Source organism: Mobula hypostoma, chromosome 16 (genome assembly GCF_963921235.1).
Source record: "Mobula hypostoma chromosome 16, sMobHyp1.1, whole genome shotgun sequence".
Lineage (NCBI taxonomy): Eukaryota > Metazoa > Chordata > Chondrichthyes > Myliobatiformes > Myliobatidae > Mobula > Mobula hypostoma.
Window position 1 is genome coordinate 65,136,261 of NC_086112.1, and position 18,509 is coordinate 65,154,769.

An 18,509-nucleotide genomic window follows, 5' to 3' on the forward strand; every position below is an offset into this window, starting at 1 on the left:
TGCTCAGAGCAATGATTGGTCCAGGCAGCTGTAAAAAAAAATAGAAGGAACAGTGGCTGCCAGGGGTGGTGGTAGAGGCAGATGTGAAAGACATTTTAGAAGCTCCTAAATAGGCACATAAATGTGTAGGAAATGGAAGGATATGGACTATTTGTGGGCAGAAGGGATGATCAGTTCAGGGTTTAAATGGCTGGAACATTATGAGCTGAAGGCCCTGTTTCTGTGCTGTTTTGTTCCATGTTCTGATAACATCATGCTTACCGGCATGGGGAGACGGGCAGCAAACACTAGACCAACAACTTAAATCTGAATGTTTATGGGAATGAAGCCACAAAAAAATTATATACATATATTTATTATATATAAACATGTAATCAACAGGATGCATTACAAATCAATTTTGTTCCATTTTTTCAAAAAGGTACAAAATTAAGTACATCTCACCTTATCACTATCTTCAATGAAAGGTAGGTCATGAGGACTCGGGTGATACTGAAAGGAAGGATCCATGCCACCTATTTAAAATAAAAGTCATAATTGAGTAAAATTATTGTCAAACGTAAACTTGTTCATTCTAATTTCTCACAAGAACTCAAACCCTTATGTTTTATGTTAAAGAAAAATCTGAAATATTAAAATATTTAAACTTAATTTAACCTTCCATGTATTTCCATATCAAATGGTGATCAAAAGCCAAAAATATACAAAATAACAACAGAATCAGGCTTATGGAGGACAGGTTGAAGAGAGGGAAAGGAGCTTTAAAGAGGATCTATGTAATATCTGGAATGCACTGTTAGAGGAGGTGGTGGATTACGAGACTTAAGATACAATTACACAGGTATTTAAATAGGCAAGAGAAGAATAAAGTTCTGTGCACGTGCAGAGAAACTAAAAATATCAGCACGGGCGTGGTGGGCTAAGGTGTCTGTTTCCGAGCTGCTCATCTCTGAAGTCTAAAGTGTTTTATTTTTTGTAAAAACAGATCTAAATTAATAATTTCTAAACTGGACAGAATTAATTTCTTTAATGACAGGATATTTGATTTGAACCCACACAGTCAGGACTGGTTCTGATGTGCTTTTTTTTTCCCTGTGCATTCTATGTTCTTATAACATGTAACCATGTTCTTTTTAGAATGTGCCCTCTGTGTTTTATGCTTCAATCAGGTAAAAGTTTTGTAGTTTGATAAGATGATCTGGTTCTACAGAATGTGATCAGAAACAGGGTTTGGCCAATCATGACAGACCAGTACAGAGAAAAACATCACTGCTCAGATTTTAGGAGGGAAAATGCTTGCATTTTAGCACCAGCATTACATCCCCCTTTAGTGTTTTATATATTAAAGGAATCAAGGGATATACAAGGTTAGTGCAGGAAAGTAGCACTGAGGTTACAGCTGAACCATGATCTTATTGAACGACAGGCAGACAAGAGGCTGAACATTCTATTCCAGTAACTAAGTAGGGTCACCAACAATGATACTGTACCACAGAGCAACGTTCCCTCCAACTTGTAATGACCAGGATGTGCAAAACTCATATGCTGCGCAATATTTTAACCCAGTTACAACATGTGCGACTGAATTTTTAAGTGGAAACAAACCTGAAGCTATTCTAAGGATAATAAACTACCAAGTCCAGTTTGTTGTTCATTGTTTAAAAGAAATAAAATAACTGTCAATAAGAACTTTGATCTCCTCTGGGTATGATCATTTTCGCGCTCGACCATCTGCACTCTCACAAAACATACAGAGCAGGCCTGTAGTGGGTTATGAAGGATTTTCTCGCAGCAGCTTTTGCACACCATCCATATGTGATTTACTTGCTAAATAACTCTTTTAAAAAATCAAGTTTCCAAATATCACTCCACTTCTTCCCACTTGCAAATTCCCCAGCAACTTTTGCATCGTGACAATACACAGAGGTAACACCAGTTTCTGTATTGTAATAAATATTTCTCATAGCCGCACGTTCCTGTCCTCATGGGCTTTTGGTGTAGCAGTTTCTACTGTTTCATTAAGCCATTCCACTTTAAATGAACTAGCAGTTCTTTTGTGCTTCATGCCTTTTGCTTCTTTAGAATTTGACATAGTGCATCAATAATTTCTTCAACAAAATCACTATAAATAAGCCAGTTCTAAGATCTGCAGATAAATCACGAACTCTACGTTGTCATCAAAAACTGGAAAAGGAAATGTGATTGTGTACGATCGTGAAATATTCTTAGCATGCCAACAAGGTAGAGGGTGACAACCTTTTGCGCGCAGTTTAATTCCTTTGTGCGCCAGTACATAAAGATGCATGCACACACGCACACCTTAGAGGGGACACTGCCAGAGAGCCAGAACTCATTAATTCAAACAACAGGAATTCTGCAGATGCTGGAAATTCAAGCAACACACATCAAAGTTGCTGGTGAACGCAGCAGGCCCCGCAGCATCTCTAGGAAGAGGTGGAAATTCAAGCAACACACGAAACACGAATTCAAGAAACGTCGACTGTACCTGACGAAGGGTCTCGGCCTGAAACGTCGACTGTACCTCTTCCTAGAGATGCTGTCTGGCCTGCTGCGTTCACCAGCAACTTTGATGTCTGTTGCTCATTAATTCAAGTCAGATGGAAAGAAGATAAACAAACACAACCAACGATGCTAGTCAACATTTTGTAGTTAAGGCCTGGTGTCTATTCGAACAGGGGACAGGAAAATTCCTTGATTGGCAAAGTGAATAATATCAAGGGGGAAATATTTACGGGTGTCTTTCCAGCTTAAAGGAAAGCAACTATTGCTGCAGTTATATGGAAGGAAAAGATTTGGTTTTTTTTGGGGTGATTAAAAAAAAAATCTGAAGGAGAAGCTACATTGAGGTGAATTCTATACTGCACCAAATTTCCTTGCAGAGAGAGGGCATGTAGATCTGTGATAGTAAAGTCTCGGACTGAGAATGGAGAGAGTGACCAGGAAGTTATTGAAAATAGATATCTGGCTGCTGTATAAAGGAAATCTTTAAAATTTGTTTCTGACACTAAAGATGGAAAATGTAAATAGTGTATTATATTGCATGTTAGAATGCAAGGATATACTCAATTGAAACAGTGAAATGTGCACATAAACTAAAGCTTAAATAAATAATTATCTTAAAGTGCGAGTGAATAATTCTACTAAAGAACAGCAGTACTTTGAGTTTTATAAACAGAGCTGTAAAATGCATTTGCCCACAGTTTAGCTCCAAGCAAGGTTACTGAATGGGCTACAACATCAGACAGTACCTCACAGAATCATCAAGAGATACAATTAGGAGGACAGATTCCTGTCTAGATACTGGGACTACTAACAGAGCAGAAGAGAAGGCAGAGAAGGTTTTTCAAATTGTGGATGGAGGCAACTATCTGTTCTTGATTCAGAGATTAGCAAAGGAACAACCTATAATTGCCATTAGTGGGTGGTAGAAGAACAGGAGTGATATTCTTCAGCAAGGAACTGAAAAGCAGCAACTTTAGAATTGTATCATTAGATTTCATCTGGAAAGCTGCAAACAGTCCTGGTGTCCATATTTTAACAGAGATACTAGTGGTGTTGCAAAACCCATTAAAGCTATATCATAACCAAAATGCTGAATAAGATGTTTATTTTCTTCTGGTAAAGAGAAAACAGAGTCAAGCCCTCTTAATCGATCTGAAATACTTTGAATGCCTTTGACAAATAGTTGAAACACTGATGGAAAGAACAGAACTGTGGGGCACAAGGTTAAATGGGGATTTAGAAGAAACATCTTTAACATAGATTAGTTAAAATTTGGGCAACACATCACACTTGAGGTAACTTACACAGAAGAAGCGAGAGTGAAAAATTGAAAATGATATATTAATGAGGGTGGTGGGCAAATGAAATGTGCAAGGTAGCTTGTGTGCAGTATAGTCTCCACGGACATCTTGGACAAAAGGCCAATTTCTGCATTGAAGTTTATTAACAGGAAAACTGGCCAAATATTAGATGCAGTGAAACACACCGGTTTATGAAAATACAGCACATCGACGGGATAAGTTAAGGATTTTCCCAAAGCACGAGAGCTACATTGGCTCCACTTATGCTGTGAATTTCAGATTCCTTAGCTGTTCCTAAAGAATCCTTGTCATAGCTAACATAAGGTCCAGGAATAAATATTTTATATTTACATTAAAGTATTACTTAAATACAAATCACTTAAACACAAACAGGACACCATCAGTTGCATCCACAAGCTTATAATTGACTAAGTTTCTGCAGAAATAGAACTTAGCAGTAGCTCAATAGAATATTCTGCAACTGAGCCGTGTGGCAATGTTGCAGCTTTATAAAACTCTGATTAGACCACAATGAGTATCTGTTCGAATCATCAGATCTGCAAGCTTTAAAGAGGGTGCAGAGATTTACCAGGATGCTGCGTGGACTGGACAATGTGTCTTGTGAGGACAAGCTGAAGGAGCCAGGGCAGAGCATTTTTCTTTGGAGTGGAGGAAATAAGATGTAACAAGATGATACGAGGCATAGATCAAATAGACAGCCAGTACCTTTCCCTTAGGGTGTCTATGGCCAATACCAGAGGACATTCATGTAAGGGGAATGGAGGACATCTTGGGGAACAAGTTAGAGATAGGTTGCCCTCTCACATACAGACACAGTTGGGTGCCTAGAGTGTACTGTTAGGATGGTGGCAGAGGCTGTTACAACAGGGACATTTAAAAGACTTGGATAGGCACAAGGATATAAGAAAATGCAGGGTTATGTGCTACATAGGATGGAAGGGCTAGATTGATATTGGAATAAGTTTGTATGGGTCAGCACAACACTATAGCCGAATGGCCCATATTGTGCTTACTGTTCTGTTTGAACTCAGCACAAGGCTTTAAACCATTGCTCATCAGAACTCGTATCAAAAACTTAAACGTAATATAAATACCAAGTTTCAGTTTACAAATGAAATTGAATGGACAAGATAGATGCATTATTTTCACATCTTGAGACCCCACTGATGGGCACACGTCCATCCCGCTGGAGCAATACCATCAGGCCTACTCCCAAATGCACTTTTCCCCACAGAGCTTGCAAATTCTGTAATTCCTATTCAATTCCATTTTCCATCATCCTTATAAACAGTGAATTCCATATTAGAAACTATTCCTACTGGAAAAGAAATGCTTCTCGTATCTGCCTTGCATCTTCTGCCTAAAGTCTAAATCTGTCCCCTCTGATCCTTCAAAATATCCACTAATGGGAACCTCCCTCTGTATAATAGTTACCATTCAGTACACATCTGCCAAATCTCCTCCCAAATTTTGTGTCAAGGAGAACCAGCTATTTAAAGCCAAGTGCCCCTACAGAGGTCAATTTACACAGACCAAATGACAAACGCATGTAGAGCAAATTTGAGATGGTAATTGTGAACTTGTTTTGCAATACAAGCATCATATTCAGCAGTCCCGTTCTTATGTTGGAAGGCAATAGTTTGCAACAGAGTTTTGAGGTCCCTCTGTTGGTCAGGGATGTTGTGTCCAGCAGGATACACAAGCCAGCGTGCAAGCCAGGACAGTACGATATGGAGGGCAAGTCACTGCCCATGTGGCGGGCTCACCCTCTCCACACAGCTGATGAATCCAAAGGAACGACAGAGACCGGTACAGTTTGGCACCAGCAGCGTCACAGGAGTTGCCAGTCAGAGACCCCAGCTCCAGATTTTTCCTCTGCATTTACTCCCAAAGCTTTCCCCATGAGTGGGTATATCTGGAAGGCAGTGGAGGTTTGAGATCAGAGTCTTCCTTCTACATGACCAGCCAACCACAGCTGACAAGCCCCATGTGCCCGAAGTGAATGGCTTTAAAGTGCCAGTAATCCACCTTTACCCATTTTCCTGCCAGTAGAAATGGTTCCACTAAGCTTAGTAGCTAAACCACATGCAAAGGCCAGGAGCTGAATTTGGTTCTCAGAGGCTATTTTAGATGCACGTCATTGAGAGCATTTAATAGGTAGTGTGAGCCTATCCTCACCGCCACCCCTGGCAGTAACAACCTTAAGGAACTCAGAGTTTAAATACTGGAATTCTTATATTGCATCTGAAATCTGTCCCATTCAATGTTCAAGAAAAATCTTATTTGAGTGATACACAGGCACAAAATTGCCTTCAAGGATAGTACTTAAAAGTTTAAAAATCCCTCTACTTTTCGGTAAACAGAAACAAGACCACCATATAATTGCTTTACAAAAGATCAAACAAACTTATTTGAACCTTGCTAACCTGTTACCGTGATTAAAGCACTTTGCTTCAGGAATCTTTCCCAATTATGCATTTCCAATAATTAGTGACCTACTTGTAAAACATCCTTGCGCATCTGAATGTCTCATTTAATTTATGTAAAGCACACAAAAGTTGTATGTATCCTTATTCTCAGTTGGAAGCATACACAGCAATTTTGAAGATAAGAACAGGGAAAAAAAAATCCACTGTCATGAATTCAGATCTCATTCTACCATTTATTCTTAAAGTCATGTCTATTTATTTCACGCTTTTAAGATCAGAGGTCAGTTATCTAGAACAAGACCACTGTGGCAACCTTGAAGCAAGATTCCAGGAGATTCATATTACGGCGGGGAGGGAAAGTTGCATCCCGAGAAAAGTTTGTATCACTATTTTGCATTAGCAAAGGCATATCATCTGCTTGCCTGTTAAGAAATGCTAGACTGAAAAGATTGTGTTTATTTATTTTGTTTCACGTAAATTCTTTAACAGCAAGCTTCATTCTGTGTCTCAGATTTCTGGGTAGTGATTTGTGAATTGTCTAAGGGCAAACTTCCATTACGCGAACAGCTGAAACAAGGGAATTGCCTGTAGTAAATTCTTTCTTTTGTTCAACCAAAGGGGAGAAACAACATTTAACCATTATAATGCCTCACATCAAGAATGCTGGATTTGTCAGCACATGAAAATTGATATTATAGACAACACAAATTGAAATTCTAATTTTAATTTACATGGACATTAAGAAATTGTATGGCAAATTGAAAGCTCACACACATATATGCAAGTAATGCCCAGAGAATCACTTAGGTTTCAAACAATAATGAATGGTTTGCTAGTAAAAACTAAATTGTTCAGGGGTTACTGGAATGAAGGCATTCCAGAATCTGAAAAAGACCATTCCATCAAGGCCACATCACAAATGGTGCAGGAATAAAAATACCAAAAACAAAATAAGCATTAGGACCGATTAAAGGCCTGCCATTTCTGTTCCATTCACAGTAGACTAATTATGTTTGGCATTTTATTATTGTGCTTTTTCACTACTCAATTAAATCATAATACAATGAAAATAAACTGATTTTGGACAATCAACCCACTAACTTTGTCTCTCTAATGATCAAATTACTTCCAATCATTGGTATATTTCCTTTAGGTTTGCCTGAAAGTCTACACCATAATAATGCAAATTCAGATTCCATCTGGCTTGAGTATTTTTGCCATACCTTTTTAAGGAATCTTAAATTTGCAGTTTATCATTTTTATTTTCTATTTCCACTATTGTTTGATTTTACAATAAATCTTGAGCTTTCAGGTTACAGAGATATGGAGACAAGAGAGTGGAGATGCTGCAGCCTGGAGCAAAATCAAACTGCTAGAGGATCTCAGCGGTCAGGCAGCACCCATGCAAGGAAAGGAAGAGGCATCAAACCAAACGTTGACCATTTCTGTCTCTCCACAGAAGATGCCTGACCCACTGAGTTGTGGTTAATTGCTGTACAGGATAGTACAAAGATGTTCTATCCACATAAATAGACAAACATCAACTGCAGGTCAAAAACCCCAATGCATATTTCACCTCAGAGTCATAGAGCAAGAAACAGACCATTTTGGCCCACCATGTACATACTGGCCAGAGTACCCTATTACCCTCAAGCCACTTCCACATTATAAGATGGGGGTGAAGTGGGGAGTTGCATCCTAGAAAATAATCTGTATTGTGATTTTCTAAATTGCAAAGCTACAGTCGCAAAAAAAGCTTGTGAACCCTTTGCAGTTACCTGGTTTTCTGCATTAATTACTCAAAATGTGGTCTGATATTTATCTAAGTCACAGTAGTAGACAAACACAATCTGCCTAAGTTAATAACAATTATGGAATTGATTGTTAAGGATAAGATTATGGAGCACCTGGAGGCACATGACAAGATAGGCCAAAGCCAGCATGGTTTCCTGAAAGGAAAATCCTGCCTGACAAACCTACTGCAATTCTTTGAGGAAAGGAGGAGAAGATGGCAGTGCGAAGGCAGCACGCGCGACCCCTCCGGTGAAAGAATGATATCTGTAATCTGTCAAGTAGGCGACCATGCACAATTCTGATTTGGTGGAGACAGACGTGAAAGTACGGAGGAACATCTGGAAAGCTTCTGAAATGCCCGTTTCGCTACCGCTGCTACTGTGTGGTAACCGGAATCACTAGAGCAGAAGGCCCCAAATCCTCGGCTTTGCTTGTTTCGGCGGCCAGGGCTAGGTCGAAGGCGCTCAGCAGAGGATGGCGCTCGGGAGGCTGTATCGGAGCGGCTGGTCGGAGGCTCGAAGTTTTCAGATGGACTGACTCAGTGTCGGTTGTGGTTGGCTGCTTCCAAGGCATCGGCAAGTTGACGGTGCCTGGAGGTTTATGGCAGGGAGTTTCTCCCTTTTGCCGCCTGCTATCGGAGACTCGGGAGTCAATCGACTCAGGAACTTTGAGACTATTTTTACTGTGCCCATGGTTTGTTCTTCATCAAATTATGGTATTGTTTTGCACTGCTGTAACTATGTGTTATAATTATGTGGTTCTGTCAGTGTTAGTTTTTGGTTTGTCCTGCTTTCTGTGATATCACTCCGGAGAAACAATGTATCATTTCTTAATACATGTATGCATTTCTAAATGACAACAAAAGAGGACTGAGCGTTCTCATAATCTAAATTAGAAGCTGGGTAGACAAGGGAGATGCAGTAGACGTAGTATATTTGGATTTTCAGAAGGCCTTTGACAGGGTGCCGCACATGAGGCTGTCTTGCAAGATAAGAGCCCGTGGAATTACAAGGAAGTTTCTAGCGTGGGTGGAGCATTAGCTGGTCGGCAGAAAACAGAGAGTAGGAATAAAAGGGATTCTTTTCTGGTTGGCTGCCGGTTACCAGTGGAGTTCCACAGAGGTCAGTGTTGGAACCGCTGCTTTTTACGATGTATGTCAATGATTTGGATTACGGTATTAATGGATTTGTAGCTAAATTTGCCGATGATACAAAGATAGGTGGAGGAATGGGTAGTGTTGAGGAAACAGAGAGCCTGCAGAGAGACTTAGGTAGTTTAGGGGAATAGGAAAAGAAGTGGCAAATGAAATACAATGTGGGAAAGTGTATAGTCATGCACTTTGGTGGAAGAAATAAACAGGCAGACTATTATTTAGATGGGGAGAGAATTCAAAATGTAGAGATGCAAAGGGACTTGGGAATCCTTGTGCAAGATACCCTAAAGGTTAACCTCCAGGTTCAGTTGGTGGTGAAGAAGGTGAATGCAATGCTGGCATTCATTTCCAGAGATATAGAAAAGAAGAGCTGGGATGTGATGTTGAGGCTCTATAAGGCACTCCTGAGACCACAGTTGGAGTACTGAGTGCAGTTTTGGGCTTCTTATTTTAGAAGGGATATACTGACACTGTAGAGGGTTCAGAGAAGATTCACAAGAATGATTCCAGGAATGAAAGGAATACTGTATGAGGAACGTCTGGCAGCTCTTGGACTGTATTCATTGGAGTTCAGAAGAATGAGGGGGGGATCTCATAGAAACCTTCTGAATGTTGAGAGGCCTGAACAGATTTGATATGGCAAAGTTATTTCCCATGATAGGGGATTCTAGGACAAGAGAGCATGACTTCAGGATTGAAGGACGTCCTTTTAGAACCGAGATGCTGAAAAATTATTTTAGTCAGAGGGTGGTAAATCTGTGGAATTTGCTGCCACAAGTGGCTGTGGAGGCCAAGTTATTGGGTGTATTTAAGGTAGAGATAGATAGGTTCTTCATTAGCCAGGGCATCAAAGGGTATAGAGTGAAAGCAGGAGAGTGGGGATGACTGGAAGAATTGGATCAGCCCATGATTGAATGGCGGAGCAGACTTGATGGGCTGAATGGCCTACTTCTGCTCCTATATCTTATAATTGTACTTCATCTTGTCTATACTGAGTACACCATTTAAGCAATCAAAGTCTGGGTTCAAAAAAGTATGTGAACCTCTGGGGTAATGCCCTCTACAAAAGCTATTTGGAGTCCAATCAATAAGATGAGATTGGAGGTGTGAGTTGCACAGGTGCCCTGCTCTATAAAAAAGACAGAAAGTCAGGTTACTGACAGAGCCTGCTCTTCTCAAGAAAGATCTGTTTATGTATACCATGTCACGATCAAAACAACTTTCAGAGGATCTTGAAAGAATTGTAAAGATGCATGCAGCTAGAAAAGGCTTCAAAAGCATTTCTAAAAATCTGCGTTCAGCAGTCTATGGTAAGAGAAATTGTCTACAAATGGAAGAAATTCAGTACCATTGCTTTTCTCACTAGGGGTGGGCGTCCTGCAAAGATCACACTAGCAGTACAATGTGCAATGCTGAAGGCGGTGATAAAGAACCCAAGGGTAACAGCAAAGGACCTGCAGAAACCTCTAGAACTTGCTAAAGTGTCCGTTCATGTGTACCCTATAAGAAAACATTGAACAAGAATGGTGTTCATGGAAGGACACCACAGAGGAAACCACTGCTCACATTTGTGCACATCTCAAGTTTGCAAAAGACCACTTGGATGTTCCACAATGCTTCTGGGGCAATGTTCTGTGGACAGATAAGACAAAAGTTGAACTTTTTGGCAGAAATGCACACCATTATGTTCAGATGAAAAAGGGCACTGCACACCAACAAGACCTCATCCTAACTGTGAAGCACGGTGAAGGAGCATCATGGTTTGGGTCTGCTTTGCTGCCTCAGGACCTGGACAGCTGGCAATCATTGAGGGAACAATGAATTCAAAATTGCATTAAGATATTTTACAGGAGAATGTCATGGAAGCAGTCCGTTACCTGAAGCTTAATAGAAATATTATATATATATAAAAACAAAACAAACTTCACTTGACTTGATAAAACCAACTAAAATGCATTAGTATTAATTATTGTAAGGTCCGGAACAGATTAACCAGTGACACTTTGAATACGATGCCACCGAGAGTTCCGAAGCCTAATGGCCTGGGGGAAGAAAGTGCTTCCCATCCTGACCATTCCTGTTTTTATGTATCGTAGTTTCCTGCCTGATGGCGGAGAGCCAACAAGGATGCTGGACAAATGGGTGGGATCCTTAATAATACTAAGGGCCCTGCATATGCAGCACTCCTGATAAATGTCCCTGATGGATGTTAGGGAAACCCCTATGATCCTCTCAGCTGTTCTCACAGTCGTTTGTATGCACTTCTGGTCCGATCCTTGACTAGATGGAGATGCAACTTGTCAGGATGCTCTCAATGGTGCTCCTATAAAACGCAGTTAAGAGGGGTGAGAGCCTTGCTTGCCTCAACCTTCTTAGGAAGTGGAGGCGCTGATGTGTCTTCTTGTTCAGGGAGGTGACACTGAAGGATCAGGTGAGGTCATCTGTGAAGTGAACTCCCAGTAGATCGGTGCACTTAACTCTTTCTATGAAGAAGAGATGTATTTGCAGAGGGATATGGTCTGTCTGCACCTCCCAAAGTCCAGAGTGATTTCCTTTGCCTTCTCCACATTCAGGCCCAGGTTGTTCTTCTCACACCAATCCACCAGCAGCTCCACTTCCTCTCTATACTCCATCTCGTCATCGTTCTTGATAAGGCCAACCACTGTTGTGTCATCTGCAAACTCGATGACAAGGTTTGAGCTGGATCCTGCGACACAGTCATGCGTCAGCAGTGTGAACAGCAGCGGGCTGAGCACACAGCCTTGGGGAGCTGACTGCAGAGGGAGGTGTTGAGACCAGTGAGGACAGTTTCCCCACCAGTTTCTGGGGTATGATGGTGTTGAATACCAAACAAAAGTCTATAAACAGCAGTCTGGCATATGAGACCCCATTTTCTTGGTGGGACAGGACAGAGTGGAGGGCAGAGGCTATTGCAGCATCATGGATCAGCTGGAAAGGGTCCAATGCTGGGAGAAAGACTTTAATGTGCTCCATATGCTCAAAGCATTTCATATGGTTGATGTTAATGCCACCGGACAATAGTCATTTAGGCAGGTTACTCTCGCCTTCTTTGGCACTGGAATGATCATTGCCTCCTTGAAAACCGAGGGAACAACTGATTGTTCCAGAGAGATGTTGAATATATCCATCAACACCTCCATCAGCAGAGCTGCGCAATCTTTTAGAGCTCGACCTGGTGTATTATCGGGCCCCGCAGCTGTGCGTGGGTTGACTTTGGTCAGGGTCGTTTTCATCTCAGCTTCAGCCAGACGGTGTGTCTGCTCCTGCTCCCGCTCCCCTGGGGGGGGGGGGGTGGGGGGGGTGATGCCTTCCTTGCCAGCACCTTGTTTTGCACATCGAAGAGTGTAGAAGATATTCAGCCTCTCAGGGAGTGAAGCATCCCGGTCACTGACACACAAGGTAGATTTGTAGTCTGTAATCCCCTGAATTCCCGGTCACAAGCACCTCATGTCTCTGGTATCACAGAAGCGACTGTAAATTCTCTGAGAATGCTTCCATTTCGTCTTCCTGATGGACCGGGAATGCGCAGATCTTGCTTCTGAGAGCTGTCGCGTCTCCCGATCTAAAAGCAGCATCACGATACTCTCAGCCTGGCAAAGACCTCTGCAGTGAGTCATGGCTTCTGATTTGCCCTCAGCTGGATGTTTCATGATGGTAACATCCTCAGTACACTTGTCTATGTAGCTGGTCACAGAATCCACATATTCCTTGAATATGTCGTTCACATACTTTTTTCCAGCCTGGACTGTGAATGATTAAACAATGCGTTCAATAAAGACATGAAAAGTACAATTATTTGTGTTATTAGCTTAAGCAGATTGTGTTTGTCTATTATTGACTTAGATGAAGATCAGACTACATTTTATGAGTAGTTAATGCAAAAGAAAACAGGTAATTGCAAAGGGATAGCACATAGAAATCTACAGCATGTTAAAGGCCCTTTGGCCACAATGTTGTGCCAACCATGTAACCTACTCTAGAAACTGCCTAGAATTTCCCTACCACATAGCCCCTCTAATTCTCTAAGCTCTATGTAAAAGTCTCTTAAAAGACCCTACTGTATCCGACTCTACTACCTCGGCTGGCAGTACATTCCATGCACCCACCACTCTGTGTGAAAAACTTACCTCTGACACCCCTCCCCACCCCGTATCTACTTCCAAGCACCTTAAAACTATGCCCCCTTGTGTTAGCCATTTACAAACTTTTCCTTGCAACTGTGTATTGTGCTCAAAGTAATTTTAATTCACCCCTCAACCACACAATTTTGTAAAGAGCAAATTTTATTTCCCATTTCAAATTTTTGAGCGATGTGAATCTTGAAAAGGCAACTTTCCATTACTCGAATGCCATTAATTTGGAGGTTGCTTGTAATCACATTTTTCAACATTTGCCCTATACAGTTCTGTACCCAAGTTATAGTCATTTCATCTATATATTTAAGTATTGAGATACTGTCCGTGCCTCCTTTACTGCCATAATGAGGCCAATCTCAGGTTGGAGGGCCTCATATTCCATTTTGGTAACCTCCAACCTTACCGTATGAACATCGATTTCTCCAACTTCTGGTAATTTCTCCACCTCTCTGACTTTTCTTCTTTTGCATTCCTTATACTGGCTTCCCTCTTACCCCTTTCCTTCGCACCTGCCTATCACCTCCCTCTGATGCCCTGCCTCCTCCTCCCCCTTCTCCCATGGTCCACTCTCCTCTCCTATCAGCTTCTTCTTCACCCTATCACCTCACAGTTTCTCATCACCACCCCTCCTCACCTTCTCTTCCTGGCTTCTTCCCCCTTATTTTCCAGCCCTGAGGAAGGGTCTCAGCCCAAAACCTCAACTGTTTATTCCTTTCCGTAGGTGCTGCCTGACCTGCTGAGTTCCTCCAGCATTTTGTGTGTTTAAATATCGAGAATCTCTTCTGCTACCAACCCTGCAAACAACGAGTCCCGGATGCCAACCACTCTCCAGGTTAAAAAGCAACATCCTTTTAATTTTATACTCAATTGGATACCCCACTCCCACTTCCTTCACCTCAAGGAAAACCAGTCTACCCATATAACCGAAATGCTGTATCCTAGACAACACCCTGATGAATATCCTCTGCACCCTTTCCAATGGTTCAGATCCTTACATGTTTATGTACTAATGACAACTGTATAGTCTAACTAATGTTTTATAATGATGTACCTAAAAACCTTAGCCAGCTCATGTTGGCAAGTATCCTGCATACTTTCTTAAGTTATTTACCTGGGCTGTCACCTTCATGGGTAACTGGACCTGTATACCAAGGTTCAACTATTTCCTAACATTCCCACTCATTGTGTACACTGCAGCCTCCAGCTCTGCCAAAATGCTTCTCGTCAAGATTAAACACCATCTGCCAATGTTCTACCCATTTTACCAACTCATCTGTACTATAGCACAAAATGTATCAATTTGCTGGACTTCAGTGATAATACCTTCTGTATTCACATCCAAATTGTTAATGTGTATAACACACAGTCAAGGTTCCAGCATCAACCCTTATTGGATACGGATATATATAGCGTCAGTTGTGTGTGTTTGTATTCAAAAAGCAGTGATTTCTGGCACCGATTATTGGTGATAAACAAGCAGTAAAACAATTCTGAACTGCTATGCTCACTGCAGTGTCAGGCTCGGAGATGCCAAAAATGGCCAGAGGTGAAAATGAAACGATTCCACTACTTCAACAACTTAGGGACTACAAAGAATTTGAAGGTATCAACAACCATCCTGATGTTATAATGAAACTGAAGATTTGGAGGATGCAATCTTCGATAGCAGTGTATGAAGGTTGTCCACTATCTGCACTAGGTGGCTGGGCTGATTTTTCTCACTGAACACTCTGGATGAATTCCTCCATCAATAACTATAAGGAACTAATACACAGTTTTAAAAGTACTGCAAGTCTCATCATCACCTGCAGCATCTCCCATGTATATATCCATGCATCTCTTGGCGGTGAATGTTGTAAGGTCACATTGAAAAGGCTTTGTAGGTATATTTTAAGACACATCCATTCCTCACATGTTCATGCACATGCACTTTGAGAGCTTCCATTAGCTTGCAGTGCACCAGTTCTTCCACTTTTAAAATTCCTGTCTGCACACTGAAATCCCTTTGCGACTTCAAACCTACAGTGAACAACTTGATCTTGCAGTCTGAACCAGCCACACACATTCTCTTCTTCCTTCACTTTACATTTAGCTGTTAACCAATTCTGCCTTGGACTCTCAAAGCCCAACTCTATGTCCCCTGCCGTGAGAGGTGGAAACGGGTAAGGCTGGCCAGTAGGGTTCTGGTGAAGCTGTACTGGTGAATCCCCTGTACAGTAGACTCAATGGCTTGCAGAAGCATTGATGTGAACTCCAATCATACTATCGACTTCCGAGCACGATAAAGACAGGTCGTTGATGGTCCTTGCTCCACTGGGAGCCAAAGGCCCAAGTGAGTAAATAATTCTGCCTTAGGCTCTGGAATTCCATCCCAATCTTCTCATCACTTCACTTCTTCACTTTCGTTGTGATCCTGAAAGCCTAATTCACTGATCAAGATTTTAGTCACCATTTCTACCATATTTTAATTCCCATTATATTCCCAAAATAGTTTATACAACAAAAGGTGCGGTTATTGGACACGAGTCAACTGGTTCGTCACCCAGGAGCAAAGATAAAGGTAGCATACTTACCGCAACATGGACTGAAATCATCTAAACAAGAAACATTCTTGGTACAGAGTATGACATAATCTAGCTTCATGCTACAATGAACTATAACATTATCTACAGCTCATTTTATTTGAGATATACTGCATTGTGCTAAACAAAATTAAAATTCTGTATCACCAAATTATATTTTCTTTTGGAAGGCATATGACTTTGTTAAATAAAATCACGCTGGTCTTCATGGGTGGTTTCGTGGTCTCTGAATTTTTGTTGGATATGCTCCAGGTTTCAGAAGTCAAGTAGTAAATGCACAAAGCTGGTTTGACAGAACACTGCATATTGAATGCCCAAAGAACTGGAGGAAAAATAACTTGATTTTACATAACACTATTTACAATATAAAATGTCTTATGAGGCATTACAGTTTATGAATTACATTTGAATGTTACTATTGAATAAGTTAATAATTGTATCATTTCTTAATGCAGGTATTACTGAATGACAATAAAAGAGCACTGTGTGTCCTCATAATCTAAACTATTGCAATACAGAAAAAGGGGCCATCTGCAATTCCAGATATTTTAAGGCACTGAAGATCAGTTCTCCCACGTAACAAGTCATTTACCTCAAATTGCAAAATATTTCCCATTCTAATCAAAAATAAAATAGAACATTCCTAATACCATATTAGACAAGTACAACTCATTTTAATTTCAATGGATAGAAATTATATCAACTGCACATAATTGTGGCCATTTTCAAAATCATTTTCCATGTAGTTTTTAAAATTCATAGGCAGCACAGTGCCTTTGCTAGTAAAGTTTTGATCTGGATCTTGGGTACAACTATGTAGAATCTTCATATTTTCCCTATGATAACTTTGGTTTCTTTAGGGGTACTCCAGTTACTTACCACATTCCCAAGTCATACTGGTAGGTAATTGTAAGTTGCCCCTTACTGTAGGTGGGTTGCAAGAGAACCAAGGGAGTTGATGAACATACAGGCACAAGTTATTAGGGAAATAAATGGGAAAAATGTTACTGATGGGCATTTCTGAACACCAGCATGGAATTATTGGGCCAATTGGTCTTATTTTGTCTTAAAGAAAATATATAATATTCAGACAATCCACTCAATCAGAAACCAGGACAGTCAACTAGGTGAAATCAGACAATGAAAAAAAAACTAGTGTGTTATAGAACCCAGCTCTCCCACAGCCTTCAAAGCAACTACTTCTCCATTCTCTTGTAGCAACCCTTTCCGCAGTTTGGCCAATACTACTTTGATAGCATTGTTGAAAGGGGAAATGCGGAGAAATAAAACATGCCAATCAAAAGCACAAGCCAAATTGCTTTACGGCTGCAAAGACGTGTCACTACGTTCAGTCTGACACACAAACAAGAATAGTCAGCCCCTCTAACGTGCACTACCATTACTGATTCAACCTTTTTCTCTCACAATCCATTCTCTTCAAGTTCCCTATCAATCACCACCTTAGACTGCCTTTCCAACTGTGTGGGGGACAGAATTCCAAAGATTCATGATCCTCATAAGACACTGCTCCTCTCATCTGAAAAGGCAATCCTTTCCTCTGAAAATATAATCCCCAGTTCTAGTGAACCCTCGTGGAAACATGCTCTTACCATCATACCCCCCCTTTAGAATTTCACACATTTCAATAAGACCATCTTTTATTCTTTCATAGTCCAACTCAACCATTCTTTCTACATCAAACCCCTCCTCCCAGTAATCAACTTCATAAATTTTCACTGTATTGTTTCAAATGCAAGTATATTTTCCTTAAATATGAAGAATAAAATTGTATGATGGATGTGTTCATACCAAGTTCTTGTAAAGTTAACTGAAATTTGCAGCACTTTTACACTCCATGCCAGTTTGCAATAAAGGACATGATTTCTTTCATCTTTCTAATTACTTGTTGTACCTACATACTAACGTCTCGTAATCCCCATATCCCTTTGTACCACAACATTTTGTAGACTCATTATTTTCCAGATAGTAATTTTCTTTTTCATTCTTCCTTCTAAAGTAGATAACCTCACATTTTCCCACATTATATAACTCTTTTGCCCATTTATTAAAGCCATCTCTAATCACGTTACGGGCTCTATGATCTCAACCTGCTAAACCTGTTTATGTACAAGCAGCAAATTCAGCTGAAGTACACATAGCTTTCTTTTGTTTCAAAATTTAGAACATTATTTTCAGATCCAGGTTTCTCATCCTCAAACCAAAATTGAAATTCTGCCACATCATGATCACACTTTCCGAGGGGATCTGTTACTTCAATTAATCCTGTCTCATCACAAAATATCAGGTGTAAAACCGACTGCTCCCTGATTGGGTTTCTTCACATACTGTTTCAATAAACCATCCCAACTACATTCTATGGCTGTTATCAGGGGTTAACACTTGCAACTTAACTTTTTCAATCCGTAACAGAACTTAAATTGTTCATGATTTTTACACTACCATTCTGCCATTATTTTTTATACTCTGTTGTATGTTGTAGCTATGGTTAAAGCTGCAGGGACATGCAAAAGCAAAATAGGCCTTTGATC

The 18,509-nt window shown here is 40.6% G+C and overlaps 1 protein-coding gene across 3 annotated transcripts in view; it reads right to left on the bottom strand.

Annotated features, from left to right (window-relative positions):
* Positions 1 to 18,509, bottom strand: part of LOC134357453 (E3 ubiquitin-protein ligase RNF38) — a 131,553-nt gene that overhangs the window by 102,478 nt on the left and 10,566 nt on the right. For all 3 annotated transcript variants that reach the window (XM_063069048.1, XM_063069049.1, XM_063069050.1), the window contains exon 2: positions 445 to 515. In XM_063069048.1, the coding sequence (XP_062925118.1) occupies positions 445 to 515 (71 nt within the window). The remainder of the gene's footprint in view (positions 1 to 444; positions 516 to 18,509) is intronic.